General features: G+C 36.1%; 2 protein-coding genes across 4 annotated transcripts in view; one reads left to right on the top strand and one right to left on the bottom strand.

Moving 5' to 3' along the window:
- Positions 1–18,966, top strand: part of TRAPPC2 (trafficking protein particle complex subunit 2) — a 19,975-nt gene extending 1,009 nt beyond the window's left edge. The window contains exons 2-6 of one of the 3 annotated variants that reach the window (XM_069100623.1): positions 2,543–2,654; positions 9,380–9,528; positions 10,767–10,848; positions 12,955–13,095; positions 17,787–18,966. In XM_069100623.1, coding sequence (XP_068956724.1) covers positions 2,562–2,654; positions 9,380–9,528; positions 10,767–10,848; positions 12,955–13,053 — 423 coding nt within the window. In that variant the 5' untranslated portion in view covers positions 2,543–2,561 and the 3' untranslated portion in view covers positions 13,054–13,095; positions 17,787–18,966. Of the gene's footprint in view, positions 1–2,542; positions 2,655–9,379; positions 9,529–10,766; positions 10,849–12,954; positions 14,058–17,786 lie in introns of those variants that run through there. The other 2 variants (XM_069100622.1, XM_069100621.1) reach the window with 2 other exon arrangements.
- Positions 1–18,972, bottom strand: part of OFD1 (OFD1 centriole and centriolar satellite protein) — a 344,344-nt gene that overhangs the window by 53,856 nt on the left and 271,516 nt on the right. The gene's annotated exons all lie outside the window — the stretch shown is intronic.

Below are 18,972 nucleotides of genomic sequence, written 5' to 3'. Positions count from 1 at the left end.
TAATAATATAATACTTAACAAAAATATAAATAAAATTAATAATATAACAATACTTATTAAAAATAGAATTAAAAATGTAATACTTATTAAAATATAAATAAAAATTAATATGATAATACTTAATAAAATTAATAAGATAATGCTTTTAAAACCACAAATAATTAATTAATACTTAAAATATTAATAATATAATAATACTTATTAAAATTAATAATATGGTAATACTTAATAAAATATAAACAAAAATTAATAATATAATAATAATAATCCTCAGCTTTTTAAAGCTGAGGACACCTAGAAGGATGAGGTCTGAGAAAAGACCATCCGGTGTCATAGTACAAAAGAAAGGGACCTTTGAGGTTTTCCAGTCCTTCCCTCAACATTTTAGAATGGAAAACATTGAGGCCTAGAGAGTAAATGACTTGCCAGAGATCATTCATACCCATAGTAATTGGCTGGGGCAGAATTTGAACCCTGCTCCTCCCGTTCCAAATTCCCTTCACTGACAAATTGTTAGCAGTGTCTTTTATATTCAGCCAGATATATTTCCCCATAGACTTACCCTTAACTTGATCACTTTCACCTTCCATATGCCAAACTTACAAAGACTCTCACGTGCCTCTTTCAAATAATAACCCTTCACATATTTGAGATTTGCCAGGAAAAACAGTCTCCAGCAATTCTTGGTATGACATGGTGGTGTTTTTTTTCCCCCAGATCCTTCACCATACTGGTTTTCCTTTTCTGGATGTTTACAATTTCATCTAAGCTCCTCCTAAAACGTGATGTCCAGAATTGAATATGTCGCTCCATGTCATGTTAGCAATGCACAGTGCAATGGGGTTATTACAGTACTCCCTTGTTTTAGATATATTTCTATTAATATAGCTTGCCATTCGTTTCTATGCTAGCCACATCATGCCATTAATGTTGAGCTTGTAGTCAAGTAAAAGTTGTGGACTTTTTCCACATAAAAAGTGCTGTTTCCACCTCTGCAACATTTCTTGCATCTGTCTTACCTCCCTCCTGCCCTAAGGGACTATTCTAAGTAGCAGAAAGGGGTGTGGAAGTAGTGAAAATGTAAATGTTGGAAAAAGATGAGTATTAAAAAGACAAAACAAAAGGCATCAGTCAAACTTAAAAATATATCTGGCAGGAAATGAACCTATACCCATATCTCACACCATGTATATACCTCAATGAATTTCAGCTGGATGATAGATTTAAACATAAAAAGAACTATACAAAAAATGGAAGGGAAGGGATAGAATAAAATATTTGTTTCAGTCTTTAGGGGAATATTTCTGTTACAGAAATAGAAGAATTTATTGGGGAAAAGATAAGTTGCTTGATTACGTTAAAATAAGTTTCTGTACAACAAAAATGGTATGTTTTTTTTTTAAGATGTCAGATTGGAGAAAATCTTTACAGCCAACATCACATATTAAAAACTTGACATCCAGACTAGAGAACTGTTAAAATTTTACAGAAACTCCTAGCTCCCAAAGGATACAAATAGGCAATTTAAAAGCAAATACTAGTTGTTAATAGTTATTTAAAAGTACCCACTAATTAAACAAGTAGATACAAATTTCAGCAATGGAATATACCTCACACTTAACAAATTGGCCTTAGATAGACTGTAACAAGAAAGTCGCTATGATCCAGACAAAGCTCCTTGAAAGCAGACTGGTATTACTTTTGGGGGGTATTTTAAGTATACATTTAATTTAACATGGTACTACTAGCCCTGCCAAGCTTGTCAGAATCCTCTTCTACATTTCCTTCTCTCTTCTGTGTGTGTGTCTTTTAACATTTTACTGATAGATCTTTCATTTCTTTGTGTATATGTGTCAGTTCTCTATAACTCTCCTGTTCAACCCTTCCTTTTCCCCCCAGGCACTCCTTTGTAACAAAAAAATTTAGTGAAGCAAAACAAACACACACATTGGCTTTGTCTGAAAATTTCTGTCTCATTCCTATTTAGTATTATTTGTCATTGTAAAAACTTTGGAAGAAACCTAAATGCCCTAAAAATTGGAGAAGGTCATATTAATAGAATGAATATTATAATTAAATTTAGATTGATAAAGAATTGAAAAAAATTCTGGCTGGAACTTTATGAAATGATGCAACGGGAAGGAATGGAATAAAGCCCAAAGAACAGAGTACATGCTAACTGTATATAAAAGTAAATGGGAATTAATATGTAAAGAAACCTGGGAGAAACGTAAGACATTTTATACCTTGAAATATATTTAATTAAATATTAACCATAAAAAAAGTTTAATTTACATGGATTACTTTAAAGCTTATAACAAAGCATTTAAAAAATAAAACATTTCCTATGTCCTTAATCTCTCCCTGCTACCTGTATTATATTAGACATTTTGTTTTTCTATCCCCACACAGATGATCTTATTAATTTTGCTTCAATAACACGCATCTTCCATGTAGATTGATGATATTTTAAGACTTTGCTAGACTTACATTTCTTTTTAGCATAAAATTCACAAAGAGATTTATTATCTCATTTACTTAGGACCTGTACATTGAAGACAATGTCTGGAAGCTTCTACTTTGTAATTGTAGGCCATCATGATAATCCAGTTTTTGAAATGGAATTTTTACCAGCTGGAAAGGTGGAATCTAAGGTGTGTATGTAACCTTAAAAATTCTTTAAAGTGATTTTTATTTTGTCATGATAAGTATGGGATAGGATCTTAGTGGTGAAACAGATAAGGAAGCTAATGTCCAATGAGTTGAAGTGATTTACTCATAGGTCACAGTAGTATGCAGCCAACATTCGTACCCAAGTCTTTACTCCCAATTCAGTAAAACTTGCTGCTTCACTGTGCTTCTTCTTATTTAAGAAAAGCAAACAATAAATGTATGATACTCTGTTTTATAATACAGTGGCAATGTGGTAAAAATTGTTGTCTTCAGAGTAAAATGAAAGTTACAGTTATACCACAAGGCATCAGATTTCTTATAAATTATAAACCCCTGAATGAAAGGGTGAAAGAGGTCTGTTAGTTTACATTGTTCCATTCTTCTTGAATATCCACTGTCACATTTTCTATATTCATGTTTCCTATAGATTCTCCTGCTTGGTCTCATTGTGGGCCAGCATTAGCAGATGTTGTATTACTTTGTTGGAATGCTAGCAAAGCACAGTGCAATAGGGTTATTACAGTACTCCCTTGTTTTAAACATTATGCTTCTATTAAGTATTAAGATGTGTTACTTTGTACTGATCCTTTCCCAGTTCCCCTTTTTTCTGTTGATTATCCTGTAAATGTCTTGTTTGTATGAACTTGTGCCAATGTTGACTCTTCCATTAGCCTGAGCTTGAGTTTAAGGGACTGTCTTTTGCCTTTGTGTCCCCTGCATTTTGCATGCTAAGTGCCTTGCACGTAGCAGATGCTTAATAAATGCTGTTTGACAAACTCACATGCTGTGGACATCAGATAAGCTTAACACAGCTAATTTACCTCAAGGACAACCCACAAAAGTATATAGGAAATTAAAGGAAGATGCAAAAGTATGACACCTTCAGATGCCATGAACATTGTGTTCAACAATGGCAAACATGATTTAGCATATAGATTAAATATAAGAACCAACAAGTGTTTTCTTTCATAGTTATGCATTCCATTTCCATAACCACAACAATAGAAACTTATTAAATGCATATTCTATGCTAGGTAATGAGTTGTAGCAGCAAGCACCCAGCGTGCCCAGGGTGGCTGCCAACACAGGTTCTTAGATCCACTTTTCTAAAGGAAAGCAACTCAAAGTGGGTTAACAATCTTGCTTTAATCAATCAAACGTATCATTTACCTAGTTGAGGGGGAAAAGGTCAGCACCCCGAACTGCAGAGTATACAGACAGAAACATTTCAAGCAGACAGGCCTCCAACTGTCCAACCATTACATCCATAGCAAATCATAATTACCAGGGAGGGAAGCATCGACATCTCGGTTTTTCAAAGCCGGGGGTTTGAAAACTGCCCAGAGTCTCATCTGGTCAAATCACACATCACTTCTCAAAGTGAGCCCCCAAACAGTGTCTCACATCAGGGATTATATAGCCTTCTCCTGGCTCAGAGAATGTAACAACCCTCTTGACACACTGCCCAATCACAAAGCACCTTGGTGTGGGTGTTCCTGAAAAACAAGCCTCCCACCACAGGCTCCAGGTACACTTAACCTAGGGGCAGGGAAAATCTTAAAAATTTACATTCCTATAACATGGGTATAAAACCAAACAGTCCCTTCCCTCAAGAAATTTATCAAAATATTTATGTTGGGAAAAAACATGTTCAGAGAAAAGTAAATTCAAAATATACATAGTAATTTCAGGGGTAGTGGGTGGGGAGGAGAAACTAGTAACTGTTGGGAAGCAGGATAAGTTTCCTCTCTATCGAAGATGGCAACTGAGATGACCTTCGAAGAATCCAGGGATTCTTTGAGGCAAGAGAACTCCAGGTATGAGGGATAACTGTGCAAAGCTAGAGGTGGGAGATAGAATGTCATTCATAGAAAACAGCAAATCAGCCAGTTTCTGCAGTCATCTTGGAAAGTTAGACTGGAAACAGAGAAAGTTAAAAGCGTATACAGAGGTTCAAAAAGAAAACTTACTTCATCTAAAGCATCATTTTCTATTGCAAGATGTGTAGCTTGAATACTTTTAAGAAATACTATAATTAGGATGATATTAAATTGATTGGAGAAGCCATTGTTTCTGTCTAAGGAGCCCTCAAAATCCCCCAGTGGCAAATACCTGTCTATATTATATAAACCATTTGCCTTTCTAAGTAGATGTTCAGCACTGATAAACTTTCCTTCAAAAACATATCTCCAGGAAAGGAAATAAAACAAAAACAAAACTAGTGTCCTAATGATTTTTGAGCTCTCCTGCTTAGAAGAAATGCTGATAGTGACTACAAATCAGAATTATTAACAGGTTATCCATGAGACAGCAGGGGCTTGAGGGCCATTCAAAAGACAATTTTCTGTTATCTGACAATTGAACCCCAAAGGCCAATACGAAGCACTATATTATATACAAAACGGTTTGTAATGGTTTCATTTAGCCCTCCTGACATTTGAGGGAGATACTGCAGTTATTACTGTCTTTATATTATGTATTTATATAATAATGATAATGGTGGCATTTATACAGCAGGACTTCCTAAAACTTTTTCCACTTGTAACCTGCGGCTTAAAGAAACACTGACTATAAATAGCACTTGAAAGTTTGTTGTTGCTGAGGCACGTCCAACTCTTCTGTCCCCCTTTGGGGTTTTCTTGATATAAAGATACTGCAGTGGTTTGCCATTTCCTTCTTTGGCTCCTTTAACAGTTAGCAGAGCACCATACATATGCTATCTCGTTTGATGCTCACAATAACCCTGGGTGGTAGCTCCTATTGTGATCTTGTTTTACAGATGAAGAAACAGGCTGAGAGAGGTTAAGTGACTTGCCCTGGAGTCACACAACCAGTTTGTGGGTCAGGTACATTTAGAGATAGAAAACTGAAACTTAAAGAAATACATTACCCAGGCCAGACAGCTAAGTAAATGACACAGCTAAAAGTGAAATTCCCAGGTCTTAGGGTTCCAAATCCAGTGTTCTTTACTGGACTTCCTGTGATCCATAGATTACTTCCATAGTGAAGTGAAAGAATGTTTTATGAGGAAGAAAAAACAAAAGACCAAAATAATACTTAGAAATGCTGTTCCTAGTTATCCTGCAAACATTTTTAGTCCCTTATTTGTCCTACTATGTAAACACAATAACATTACTTTAGAATTCACATCAGGCTATTTTGGGGTGGGGAATAGGGGAAAGATGGGGAGAGAAAAAATTGTAACTCAAAATCTTGTGGAAATGAATGTTGAAAACTAAAAATAAATAAAAAATTTGGAAAAAAAAAAGAATTCACATCAGGATATGATACATATATTTAAGATGTGTCAGGTTTCCTTTGTTAACAAAAGGATGAATTTCAGTGTTGTGGTCTTGGATAGTGACATAATGCAGAGAACTTTAGATACTCATTTTTCAATCATAGGGATCCTTCTAGCATTATGACCTTGGCAAGTCACTTGACCTTTTTTGTGTTTTGGTTACCTGCCTTTAAAATGAAAGGGGTGGGATGAATCTTCATGACCTTTACAACCCTATGCTTACAGTTTTTAGAGGTACCATGATGTAATAGAAAGAACCTGGGACTTAACCTAAATTAGGTCTTCATTTTTGTGGCCAAATACTTATGTTACTTAAAGTCAAGTCTGCAAACATTTATGAAGCAACTACCATGTGCCGGGCACTGTGCTGACCACTGGGGCTACAAAAAAGACAAAAACAGTGCCTACCCTCAAGAAGCTTATGGTCCAGCGAGGGAGAAAACAAAAAGAGTTATCTACAAAGGACATAGGAAGGATAGATTGGAGGCATTCTCAGAAGGAAGGCAGTCACATTAAGAGGGACCAGGAATGGCTTCTTGCAGAATGTACAGGTTTAGCTGAGACTTGAGAAAAGCCAGGAGGCAGAAACAAGGAGGGAAAGCATTCTAGGCAAGAAGACCAGCCACCAAAAATCCAGTCAGGTGATGGAGTGCTTTGTGTGAAGAACAGCAAGGTGGCCAGTGCCCTCGGATGTCAGTGTATGTTGAGGGGAGTGAGGAGTAAGAAGACTGAAAAAGTAGGAAGGGGCCAGGTCTTAAAAGCCAGACTTTGATCTCAGAGTAGTCAGAACCGTGCTTCAGTAAGATCACTTTGGTAGCTAACTGGAAAATGAACTAGAGTGGAAACAAACGAGCCAGGGAGAACAGCCGCAATGCTATCGACATAGTCAAGGCACGAGGTGATGGGGCCAGCGTCAGGGTCGCAGTAGAGGCAAAGGCCAGCCAGAAGGGAAGTGCTGAATCATTTCTTTTGCCAAATAGGTTGGTTTTGATGAACAGGCTTATATAGAGTTGTTGCTTTGATCTCACAACAACCCTTCCAGGTAGGTACTGTTTTTAATCTCCATTTCACAGTTGAGGAAATTGAGTGTGAGTGTGTGTGTGTGGTGTGAGTAATATTATAGAAATATATAATACATAACACTTAAAGAACTGTTGTGATTTATATAACGGAAACAAGCAAAATAGCTGTTCAGAATAATACACACAATTGATGGTGAGCAAGTAAAAATCAACAACTGTTGACCTGTCTTTCTTCTCTGCCATCTACATTAAATATGAAGGTCCTGGATAAGGATATTAGTGGGAAATAAGCAGATTTTCAAAAGCCATATAAAATAATGGGTCACATCTTTACCATTTCACAAGTGACTGAAAGATATAGAGAATGTAAGATCCCATTTGCAGGGGTGGCTAGGTGGCACAGTGAATAAAGCATCAGACCTGGAATGAGGAGGACCTGAGTTCAAATGTAGGCTCAGATATTTAGTACTTAATAGCTGTGTGACCTTGAGCAAGTCACTTAACCCCAATTGCCCTGCCTTCCCCCCTCCAAAAAGAAAAAAAAAGATCCCATTGTCCCATTGTGCCTACTGTTGGTTGATTACTTCTCCCACCCCTCCCCTCAAAACTATTGGACTTCATAGAACAAAAAACTGCCTTACAATCTCTTTTACAGCAAGGTGTCTCATTCATATATCAAGATTATTTACTATTTCTTGGAAAATGTAGTCATAGAAATAATCCTGGTCAGTGCCCTTGATCATAATACATCAGGCATAAAATAAGATATATCTTTACTAAAAGCATTTGCCACTGTGAAGGCAGAGACCTAGCACAGAGTCCAGGTTGAGGAAATTATGAGATTCTTTAACAAACAAGTTTGTTCCTATTTGTAGATGACATCATTTTGTTATCAAGCCCTAACACATTGCAGAGTCTCCTGTGAGAGATATCTAAACAGTGAAAGGAGTTTGACCTGTCCATCCACACAGGAAAGACCAAATAGATAAAGAACATCTGTTAACCAGATTTCAGCATGCATCTGAAAGGACACCCAGGAGAGCTTTTCAGAAAGTCTCTATATTTGAGACAAACAATACTTATGTCCAGGCCCAGAGTCGAAGAGGAGGAGAACAATTTGGTTTGCTTTGGGGATATCATATTACATTCTTACTGGCTACATGCTTCTCATAAAAAGCAAAGATCCATCTTTACAATACAAACATTTTACCATTACTACTGTATGGGGGAGAGACCCAGAACACTGCTACCTCCAAAGGACTAAAGACAGCTATTACAGAGAAGGTGATGGAAAGGCATATGGCGGGTGTGAGTAGGCTACAACATAAAACCAATTCAAATTTCCAGAAAATAAGAATAAAGGGTGTCTTCAAAGAATATGAGAAAATGTTCACACGGTGAGAGCAGGGAATGACACGTGGGCATCTAGATTGCTCTGCTGGTATTCTCCATGTTAGGAGAAAGCAATACATTATGTAGATTACTGAATGTCATGGAGGAAAGTCTTAAAGGTTGGGAAGACATACTTGGGTTGAAGTCTCAATCATTGGAAAGAATTCCTGAATGAGGAATTCCTCAGTGAGATCACAAATCTGAGTATTGGCTAATCTGAATATCTTAAAAAGCATTGAAACGCCATCTGATTCCTTCTCTACACAACTAGTATTTTTGAGTGATAAATCTAGCTAATCCTATCCTATCTACCTTTTTTTTTTTTTTAAAGCAATTGGGGCTAAGTAACTTGCTCAAGGTTACATGGCCAGGTGTTTCTGGGTGGGTGCTAAATGTCTGAGCCCGGATTCGATCCCCCAGGTCATCCCGACACTGGGGCTGGTGCTCTTACTCACTGTGCTACCAAGCCGCCCCCTATCTACCTTTTAAATAACACTTTTTTTAACTTGCCTTTTTACCTCCATTTACCACAATCATAAATAAGTGGCACTTTTTTCAAGAACTACTTTAATTATGTGTAACACTTAAATTCCCCTATATACCTGTCTCTTAGTGTGTACTTTATAAAACTGTTACAAAATTCAAGCTTAAAATATTTCCCCTGTTTTTAAATGTAGAAATTATGAAGTTTATTCTCTTGATGAACAGAGAACTGAGCTTAGAGTTGAGAACTGGTTTTAAGGGCCTCTTCCAATACATATGTGAGTTAATGTTTTTTGATTTTCAAACGTAGAGAAGAACATTATGTAAAAATAGTATAGAATTATAATAATGACCAAAAGAAATATAAGCAGGAAAATAAAGTTGTGTGGCTTAAAACCATACCTAGAAGTTTTAATAATGAAATATTTTAATGAATATTGAATAATGAAATAATGATGTATTTTGCAAAGTGAAGCTTATAATCTGCTTTGTCCATGTTTTATTTCAGGATGATCATCGTCATCTGAACCAGTTCATAGCTCATGCAGCCCTTGACCTAGTAGATGAAAATATGTGGCTGTCTAACAATATGTACCTGAAAACTGTGGACAAATTCAATGAGTGGTTTGTTTCCGCTTTTGTTACTGCAGGCCATATCCTTTTCCTAACAATAATACATTTAAAAACTGTACATTGTTAAAAATCTGAAAAGATGAGTTATAGCAACACTTTATATACTTGCTAGGGTTTGAAATTGTGATAGGATTTCCATCATCATGGAAGTTAAAAAAAATCTTCCCTTAAAGGTATTAATCCATATTTTAGAAAAAGGTGTTGTGAATTTGAGAAAAAGAAAAAGCCAGGTTTCCTGCATTTATTAAAAGAAATTAAATTTTATCTGAAGTTACATGTAAAATCCTCTTTCTAGTTTACTCTTAAAATTTAAGTGATAAGTTTTTAGTTAAGTACTGTATTAGATGTCTTTGGGAGTCAGTGTTGGCCTGCCAGAGAGAATGCTAGACTTGATGTCAGGACAACCTAGGTTCAGATCCTGTCTCTGGCACAAAAACCATTGCCTCAGGCAAGTCCCTAAAACTATCATAAGTCATAGGTAGATTGAGGACCATTTGGTTCAGGACATTGCCTCACTCTGCAAGATCACAGAATTTTGTGTACTAAATTACTTTACCGTAAAGCTTCTCAAAACAACTAAAATGTTTTAAAACCCAATTTTACTAATAGGGTTAGGGATAAGAACTGGACCAGTGATTGCATTGATAACAGGGAAATCCAATGTGGGGAAACTCAACAGTATCATGCAAGTCAGCATTAGAAAGATGCCTGAGTACTAAAAGATTAAATGACTTGTTCAGGATTAATTACCACTGTGTCAGAGGTGAGATTTGAACCCTTGTCAGCTTTCTGTCCACTAGACCAAAGGTGTCAAAAGATGTGACCTTTGGGCCATGGGCTGTCTTCAGCATTCCCCAGTGTAGCCCAAACTAGATTAAAATGTAAATGGGAAGTATTTAGCAAAATAACAAATACAGAAGATAATATATATATATAGACAATATTAAACATATATATATAGACATATAGACTATATATATATTGTTGGACATATATATATAGACAATATTAAATTTTAAAACTCTATCACTGTGCAGCCCTCAGGAATCATTATGTATAGTTTATATGTGTGTGTATAGGTTTAGTGCTGCTGTCCCTGCCTCACCCTTTCCCCCCCCATTTCTGTCAATAGTTTGACACCACAGCATAGACTATGCTGCTTTTACTGATGTAACTTAAATGACTATAGTATCATCTGCTGCCTTTCTAATTTTTTTCATTTTTTAAGAAGAAAATATGATATACTTAACTGTTTTACATATGAGATTTATTATGCTTCATGATGTAAGACAAGAAGATGGAATAAAGAACTTCTTTAGTGATGTCTATGATTTATATATAAAGGTAGGTTACCTTTTGTAATCTTTAAGATTTCCAAGTTTTGGACCATAGAGAGGGATATCATATATAACAGTAAGGTACAACTCACAGACAGGGACTATGTGTTTAAAGTTACTATTCTCCATATGTTATACATATGATGGAAACTGTTAAGTTGTTTTTCCTTTGTGTCCAGCTCTTCATGGCTGCATTTGGGATTTTCTTGGCAAAGATACTGGATTGGCTTACCACTCTCTTCTGTAGCTCATTTTACAGATGAGGAACTAAGGCAAACTGGGTTAAGTGATTTGCCCAAGGTCACACAGCTGATGTGTCTAAAGCCAGATTCGAATTCATGAATATGAGTGTTCCTAACTCCAGGCCTGACATCACTTAGCTACACTGCACTATTAAATAGTCAATGAAAATGAAGCATCAAAAATAGTAAAGTTCGGTTTTGAAAAATAAAATTGATAAGACATGACCTGAAAGGTAGCTATAGTGTTTAATTAGCTGCTAGTTTAATCAGCAATTTTTTGGGTTTCAGGTGAAGAACATGAAATAGGAATTCTACATTGGGCTTCCATGTAGACAACTCTTTTTTTTGGTTTTCATTTCATTTCTTCTAGTAATACATACTGAAAAGTGTGCCTTATTCTTGACGTGTAGAACTTTCCACTTTGTGGATTAGAGTCTTAGCATTTCAGGACGACAGGTAGGGACTTTAGAGCAGGGTCTGTTCCCTAGACAGATGAAATTACTTTCCGAGAAGATGCAGAGTTGATGACAGAACTACAACCAGCACCAAAGCCTCCAAGCTCCCATTTCAGTACTTTTATACTGATAAACCCTGGATGTCTATAGCCATTGCTTAATTTCAGTCTAGCTTTCCTTTGTTTTACCTTTTAGTACTCTCCCTTCATCTCACTGCTGTGTAGTCAGCATCAACCAACTATTTTCAATATGTTTTTAAACTTAATTGGCAATATCACTGATCTGTAAAACATGTTACCTTTCAAAGTCAAATGTCAGTTACCTGTACCGGCCCCCTTTGTTTTAGTACTTAATTGAGTTGTCTTTACCTGGAAATTTAGTAGAAGTTCTGGAACCAACCAATTTAAGAAATCAGAAGAGCACATTTGGGATGGGGGAGGAAGTTGGATAGAAAAACAAAAAGAGAAGAAAAATTAATCAATAAAATGCTTTTTAAAAAATAAACGGAAGAGAGCAGAAGGAAGTTCAGAAAGGGACGCAGACGAGCGACAGTTTTGTTGCTACCATACTGACATTACAATCACCTTTTTTAAAACAAACTACCTAGCAAGTTCAGATTCATGTCATTCCTATTTACTGTTCTTTGTATTTTGAAATGTACGTATCTATTGATGTTTTAAGTTCATAATTTTAAAAATGAAGGTTATTTTTAAAAAATAATAGAATGTAAATAATAAACTAACAGGAAACATTTATTACATCATAAAAGTGGTCTAATTTAAAGTCATGCTTTCTATTTTACTTAACATTTAAAGTAGCCGGAAAAAAATTACTGAAAAGCCGAGAAATACATTGTTACCAAAGCAAAAATGATTACCAAATGATTAAAATATATTTTGCATATTAATAGCTTATCACACAAATTAGTCTAGATAACCATCCTTCTCAGATTGGTAGGAAGCAAAAATAGGAGCATCTTCCCTAGTTGTAAAGTTAGAGAATCTCAGGTTTCAGTGGTAGAGAGGGAAGAATTGAGGTTCTTTTGAATAGGATTACTAGTAAACATTAGGCTGTCTTCTCTTATTTTCAGACTAGACTTCTGGGGCATTTTTTTTTTTTGGCCCCCAGACTTTTATTTGAGTTTTTCATATGCCTGTGTGGAAATCTTTTTAATGCTTGTCACCCTGATAAGTATATTTAAAACCAAAAACTGAAAATAAAACTGAACTTCTTTAAAGAGCCAGTCACAGATGTATCCTGAATTATAAAATGTTTAAAAATTTGCTCCTTAAAAAGATTTATTTTGAGTAGTTTGCAAAAACTTATATTCAGGCATCTGAATTTAAATTTGAAGCTATAAGTTTTATTTTATAAACATGGTATCTGTAAGTCTAATACTCTTTTTCCATTCCCTAGTTTGCAATGAATCCGTTTTATGAACCAAATTCACCCATTCGATCAAGTGCATTTGACAGAAAAGTTCAATTTCTTGGGAAGAAACACCTTCTAAGCTGAATGCAGAAAACTTCTTAAATATGTGATGTCATACTATGCATTGTAAGTAAGAGCCAATAAGTCTACTGTGTCTAGTCTTGGCTTTCTAAGCTTCTGTAAATTAACCTTTCTAATTAGAAAGACTATAGGGCATTATTTGTTGTCATTTTTGCAGATGATCCAACCAAAATAACTTATACTTTTGAAAAATACAGTCTTTATGAAGAATGCTAGATGAAATGCCCTGACAATTATTTAGGCTTTAAAGGTTGTTTAGAAGATTTTACTTTGACTAGTCTAATATAATCTTCTTAATTAAACTGTAAATTAGTCACATTGTTGATTTGGTTCACAGATCTTAAACTGAAATATGAAAATTGACTCACAATAGGAAATAAAATTTACCGCATACATTTTTTATTTATAGATAAGAGGCGACATTCATAGTCCTGAAGAAAAGATTTTTTTTGTTTGTCAAATTTTGTACTAAGTATTTATCTGAGAGCATCAAGTATCAAGTCTGCTGATACCAAAAATAACCAAACCCAAACAGCAGAAAAGAGCATGAAAGTAAGATTCTACCTATAAGTGAAATGAAGTGGCTGCCGAGACCAAACATTGAGTGTGTGAACAGCGCACCTTTGCATAACCTTTTATCATTGTTACATGTTTGGAATCGTGAGGATGTTTTCCTTCCTTAACCACAGTAACAAGAATGATTACTGCATTTCCTCTGGATAAATTAGTTTCATACTTTTGTAAAAGTGTTTGAGTTACTTGCTTTATTGAGTTATTAGCTTTCAAGAATAACCTGAATTAAAGTTTGGCAGTTTAAGAGTAAGCATATAGAGTAAGATTATAACTAGGAAAGCTGCCTGGGGTTTCTGGCATTGTAGAAAGTATGGAATCTTCTGTAAATTAAGTGTTATGTTTGTAAACAGATGACATGATATTTCCAGGAAAAACTACAAATGTCTAAAAAAGTATCATTGAATTCAGTGTAATAAAAGGGAGCTTTTAAGTAACAGTTTTTTGAAATTTGGTCTTTTTATCTAGGATTCTGGGTGAAATTCTTGGCCACACTTGTAATTTCCGCCTTCTTCCCACCTTGTTTTACCTAACTACAAAAATAGAATCAGCTTTTCAAAGACTGTAACATAATAATAGGTTTGGTGGATTTTCTTTTCCTGGAGATGTTGCTCTTCCGAGTATTTTTTAGGAACTGGTAGCACCCAAATGTCATGTGTTGACAACTAATTTGGGTGATCCTACCTCTCCCAAACAGTTTATGAGTATAGACTGACTGTTGCAGTCTGTATAAATATAGATTGTAAGAATTATAAACTATTAAGAGCTGACTATCTAGAAACTGCTAACTGGGCCTTTACTTCTGCTCAGCAATCCTTTTATTCATCTCCATTTAACTTCGTATTACTCCCCATGGTAACTATTCTAAATCAAGCCCCCATGACCCACATACCCAGTCTTACCAGATGGCATTGCTTCCTGTTTTGAAAAAATTGAAGCTATCCATCCCCTCTCTCTTCTTCCCTCCCTTTAGATTTTTTTGTCCTTGCCTGTCCTATCTCTCAAGTCTCAGAGGATGAAGTGGTTTTCATTTTTACCAGTTTAGCAAGACTTCCTTTTATTATTTTCGCATCTGATAGCTAGCTAGGAATAGCTAATATTTGTGTAGTGCTTTATTATCCCCATTTTACAAATGACAAAACTGAAGAAGTGATTTGAACTGGCATATACTACTCTTATCCACTGACCACCATACTGCCTAAGTACTTTTTTCCTATCCCACCCTTCCTGCTTCTGAGACATTCCATTGATGATTACTCGTCTCTCTAATAATCAGTGTCTTCCTTTCTGCTGCCCCTAACCTCTTCCTACCTTCAGACATTCTTTGAAAGAAGCTAGGAATTCAGAGTTGGAGGTAAAGAGGGCACATTCCAAGCTTAGGGAACAACAGCTAATAAGCCTGTGTAAAGACGCATGCAAAAACAAAGGATGACTGTCATGTACCAGGAACTGGGAAGAGGCTGGCTTAACAGGACCATATTATAAGTGTCATGGGAATTCAAAAGAGAACCATTGCAGAAAATATTTCATGAAGGCAATAAAAACTGAATAAAACAGCATTAAACTGTGGCAATTTAAAGAGGGGAATGCATCCTAATTCAGGAAAACATGAACAAAGGCAGATGTGAGAAATGGCATTCACCGAATTAAGCATGTTTAAGGATCTGATGTTATAGGTGAGATGTAATAGTGTTAAAGAGAACTGACTGCAGATATGCTGTCAAAATTTGCAGGATTTTCCCCCCAGTTTTCCTCAATTTTTTTGTTGTCATTACATTGGACGGTTTACAAGGGAATATTTTTGGGAAATGGGTTGAGTAAAACTTTAAAGGCATCAATAAAAAATATTTTGGGTTCCAGTGTTTGGGGAAGCTAAAACTTCCAATTCTTAGTCATCATTAGATGACAGACAGGATAGGGATAGACACCAGAACATTTTTTTTTTTTTTGCCTTTCGGAGGGCATTTGGGGTTAAGCAACTTGCCCGAGGTTACAAGGCTAGTTTTTTTGGTGTGTGGGTGTTGTCTGAGGGAGGAACCGAACTCCTGACTCTGAGGCCAGTGCTTTACTCACTGCGCCACCTAGCCGCCCCAGAGAACTTCATTTTCAACAAGTTTGTTGTTCAATCATTTCAGTTATGTCTGACTCTAGCCCATTTTGGGAGTTTTCTTGGCAAGGATACTTAGTGTGGTTTGCCATTTCCTTCTCCAGCTTGACAAACAGGGTTAAGTGATGTGCCCAGGTTACACAGTTAATAACTGGCGGAGGCCAAATTTGAACTCAAGTATTACTGACTCCAGGCCTTGCACTCTGTCCGCTGTGCCACCTGGGTACCTTGAGTTGGGGAACGGGTACTGTTAAAATCGAACATTTTGAAAGTTAAACTATTCTTCAGCCTTTTAAGACTCAATCTTAAAAGAATAGGAACTCGATCAAACTGGTTAGATGTAATATACAGTTGCACTGGATTCACTTATTTATTTTTACTTTTAACCTATCCTCACTAGAAGACTAGAACCCTATGGGAAACAATTCTGTTCCGTTGCCATTGTAGCTGTACACTATGGTACCCTACTTTAAGCTGTTCATTTTAAAATGCAACACACTGTCCCATTTCCTCATTCCTTCCCCCCCCCCAAGTTATTGGTAGGCAGTAATGAATTACTGAGTCATTTTAGTAGTTTTGTCACACTGCCATCTCTAATCTCATACTTTTCTTCTCTTGCATTTTTCTTTCCTATTCTCCCACGTTTTCCTGTGAAAAGCTTATTAGCATTTTACAAACGTTTCTTCCACATAGTGGAGCAGTACTTGTACACTGTCTTCAGTCCTACGTGATTCTTGGCTACTAGATCGCTAGTAAGTGGTTGCTTTACCACCAAAACAAGCCTTTTGGGGATTTTCCCCAGCTGCTCCCAAGGAGAAGGCTGTCCTAGATGTCCTTCTTGGGCTCCTGAGGTTGTCTCCTTGTTTTCCTAATATTTCTGGATTTACTGAACTAGCCTGTGTCCAAATACAAAACCCTGATTGTTGATCCTGTTTTACTCTGGGCCAGATTCCAGAGACCTTAATTAGTAGAAAAAACACCAGATTAGGACTCAAAAGACCTAGGGCATCCTACATTGGTCATTTACTAGCCTTGTGAGCTTAGAAATACAGATCTGAAACTAGAATTGGGCTTTTAGCGATTTTTTTTCTTTTTAAAGCATGATGTCCAAAGACCTATCTTAGCCATGGTTACACTGATAATTCAGAAACTTAACAGCCAGAATTCAAAGCCAGGCCATTTTCTGGCTCATGCATTCTTTATGCTACAGGCAATACAAGGATCTTTGGGATTTAGCATTTGTAGAATGGATATGCTACCATCTGGGCCACCTCTTTCATAGGGTTAATGAGAAGTGAATAAGATGTGATCATTTGCCATGAGCTCTTACATCTCAAGTCTATTACTTTGTCATCATTCCCCATACTCTCCTTTACTATAGGCCAAAAAAAAAGACATGAGCCTCTTCACTAAGGTCACACCCTATGCCTGCTCTTTATCTTCTAGCCTCCCAACACTTCTCCCTGTCTTATTTCCCTTCTCCGAGTTGTCAAATATTCCAGTGATAAAATATAATGAAATTGTAAAATTAGCATAGTTGAGATTAATTTCAATGAATCTTAGCATTTCCCCAGCTATTAAGAGTTTTTTTCAAAACTTCTCTGTTGTTTACTTTTAACAGCCCAGATTAATGAAATTACAACACATGTTAAAGACTTTCACTTCATGCTCAAGCACCAGCATGTTCATGCACACAGCACTGAGTCATTTTGTAGGAAAAATACCCTGTAGATATTCCTTGATGAATACTCACTTTCTGAACGATTCACTCCCTTTGCGGTTTCTGAATCCAGTTAAATTCAACTGGGACACTCCACTCCTTCCCCAGTCTTAGGCTCAGTTTGTCAGACATCAATTTTACACCAGGTTTAATTCCTATGTTCAAAACCTAAAGACAGTTTCTCTATTTTCCAGTCAGCAAGGCATATGAGGCCCAGGGCTCTTTTATGGGTTTGTATGGCACAGAAAAGTGTGGATGCTTGTAGCAAAGGATATTTACAGAATAAATTAGATTGAAACCAAAAAGACAGTGGTGGATGAAGTCAACTTTGTGTTTCAGGGCCAGAGAAGAACTGTACCTTCGACTGTTTACACAAATTTATTGAGCCTCAATTGCTCAGTAAGGTTGATCAAGAATGGAGTTTAAAAGACCACCTAGGTACAAAAAACTCTCAACACATTTAGAACTGGGTTTTTGACGAAATTCATCGCCATTTTGACACATTGTTAATATTCTGAATAGTGTGATTAAAAAAAAAACACCATACAGAACTTTATGTGAGGATTGGCATGATGAAGGGGGGGGGGGTCCAGGAGGCTCCCCTCCTTGGGAAAAGGGTACTACCATGGTAGCAGAATCTGAGGTTACTTTTAAGGGATAGGGAATAATCACCAACACTTCCTGGGAAAGTGACTGCCCTAAGTTAAAGCTCTGATAAAAAGGATGGATGTGACAATGGGAAAGAATGCTGTGGGCTCAATATCTGAAAACTTGGTTAAGATTAAGAGTACCAAGTTTGTCTTTCACTAGCTAGATCACCTTGAGAAAGTCAGGCCTTCCAAGCTTTAGTTTTCTCATCTATAAAATGGGGATACGTACTTGTATACGTCCCTCAGAGGGCTGTGAGAATCAAATGAAAATAATATGTAAAATACTTTGTACATTTTTGTAAAGCATTTCTAAATGTCAGATGCTTTTCCAGGATAATTTGATGAGGGGGGCAGAATCTAACCACAATTAAATATATACTACTTGTTAAAAGCATTCTTCTCAAATTGTAGATTTTTAATTATTTTAATATATTTTAATTATTACAGAGCATAAGAGCCCTTTATATAATCAGATTTATTTGCTGGGGGTGGTCAAGAGGGATGGAGATAAGTCAAGATTATCAGTATATATACTACTAAAAATTTAACTCCTCAAATTCAAATTTAGATCATTTTAAAATGACAGGAAGAAAAAAATCCTGAAAACTGGTATTTCTTAAAATCTTGTTTGATTGTAATGATGTCCTCCAGTGTTTGCATTTCAGTTGTTATTACAGTGAAACGTGTAGCATATTTGTTCTTAATAAAATTGTTTCAGAAAAGCTACACCTCAGCTCTAAGGATAATACCTGTAAGGTGAAAATAATTTAATCTCTCCCTTATAGCTGAGGCATAATGTCCTTGACTACAGCATTAAATGTTCAATGACAATGTGCTGCTGAATAAAAGTATTCTGATTTATTTAAAAACGAATG

This window comes from Petaurus breviceps, unplaced genomic scaffold (assembly GCF_028583685.1).
Source record: "Petaurus breviceps papuanus isolate PSGF00001 unplaced genomic scaffold, PetGlider_PUasm1.0 419, whole genome shotgun sequence".
NCBI classification, from domain to species: Eukaryota; Metazoa; Chordata; class Mammalia; order Diprotodontia; family Petauridae; genus Petaurus; species Petaurus breviceps.
Note: the sequence above shows the minus strand (reverse complement) of the source record. Positions and strands in the feature narration are given on the sequence as shown.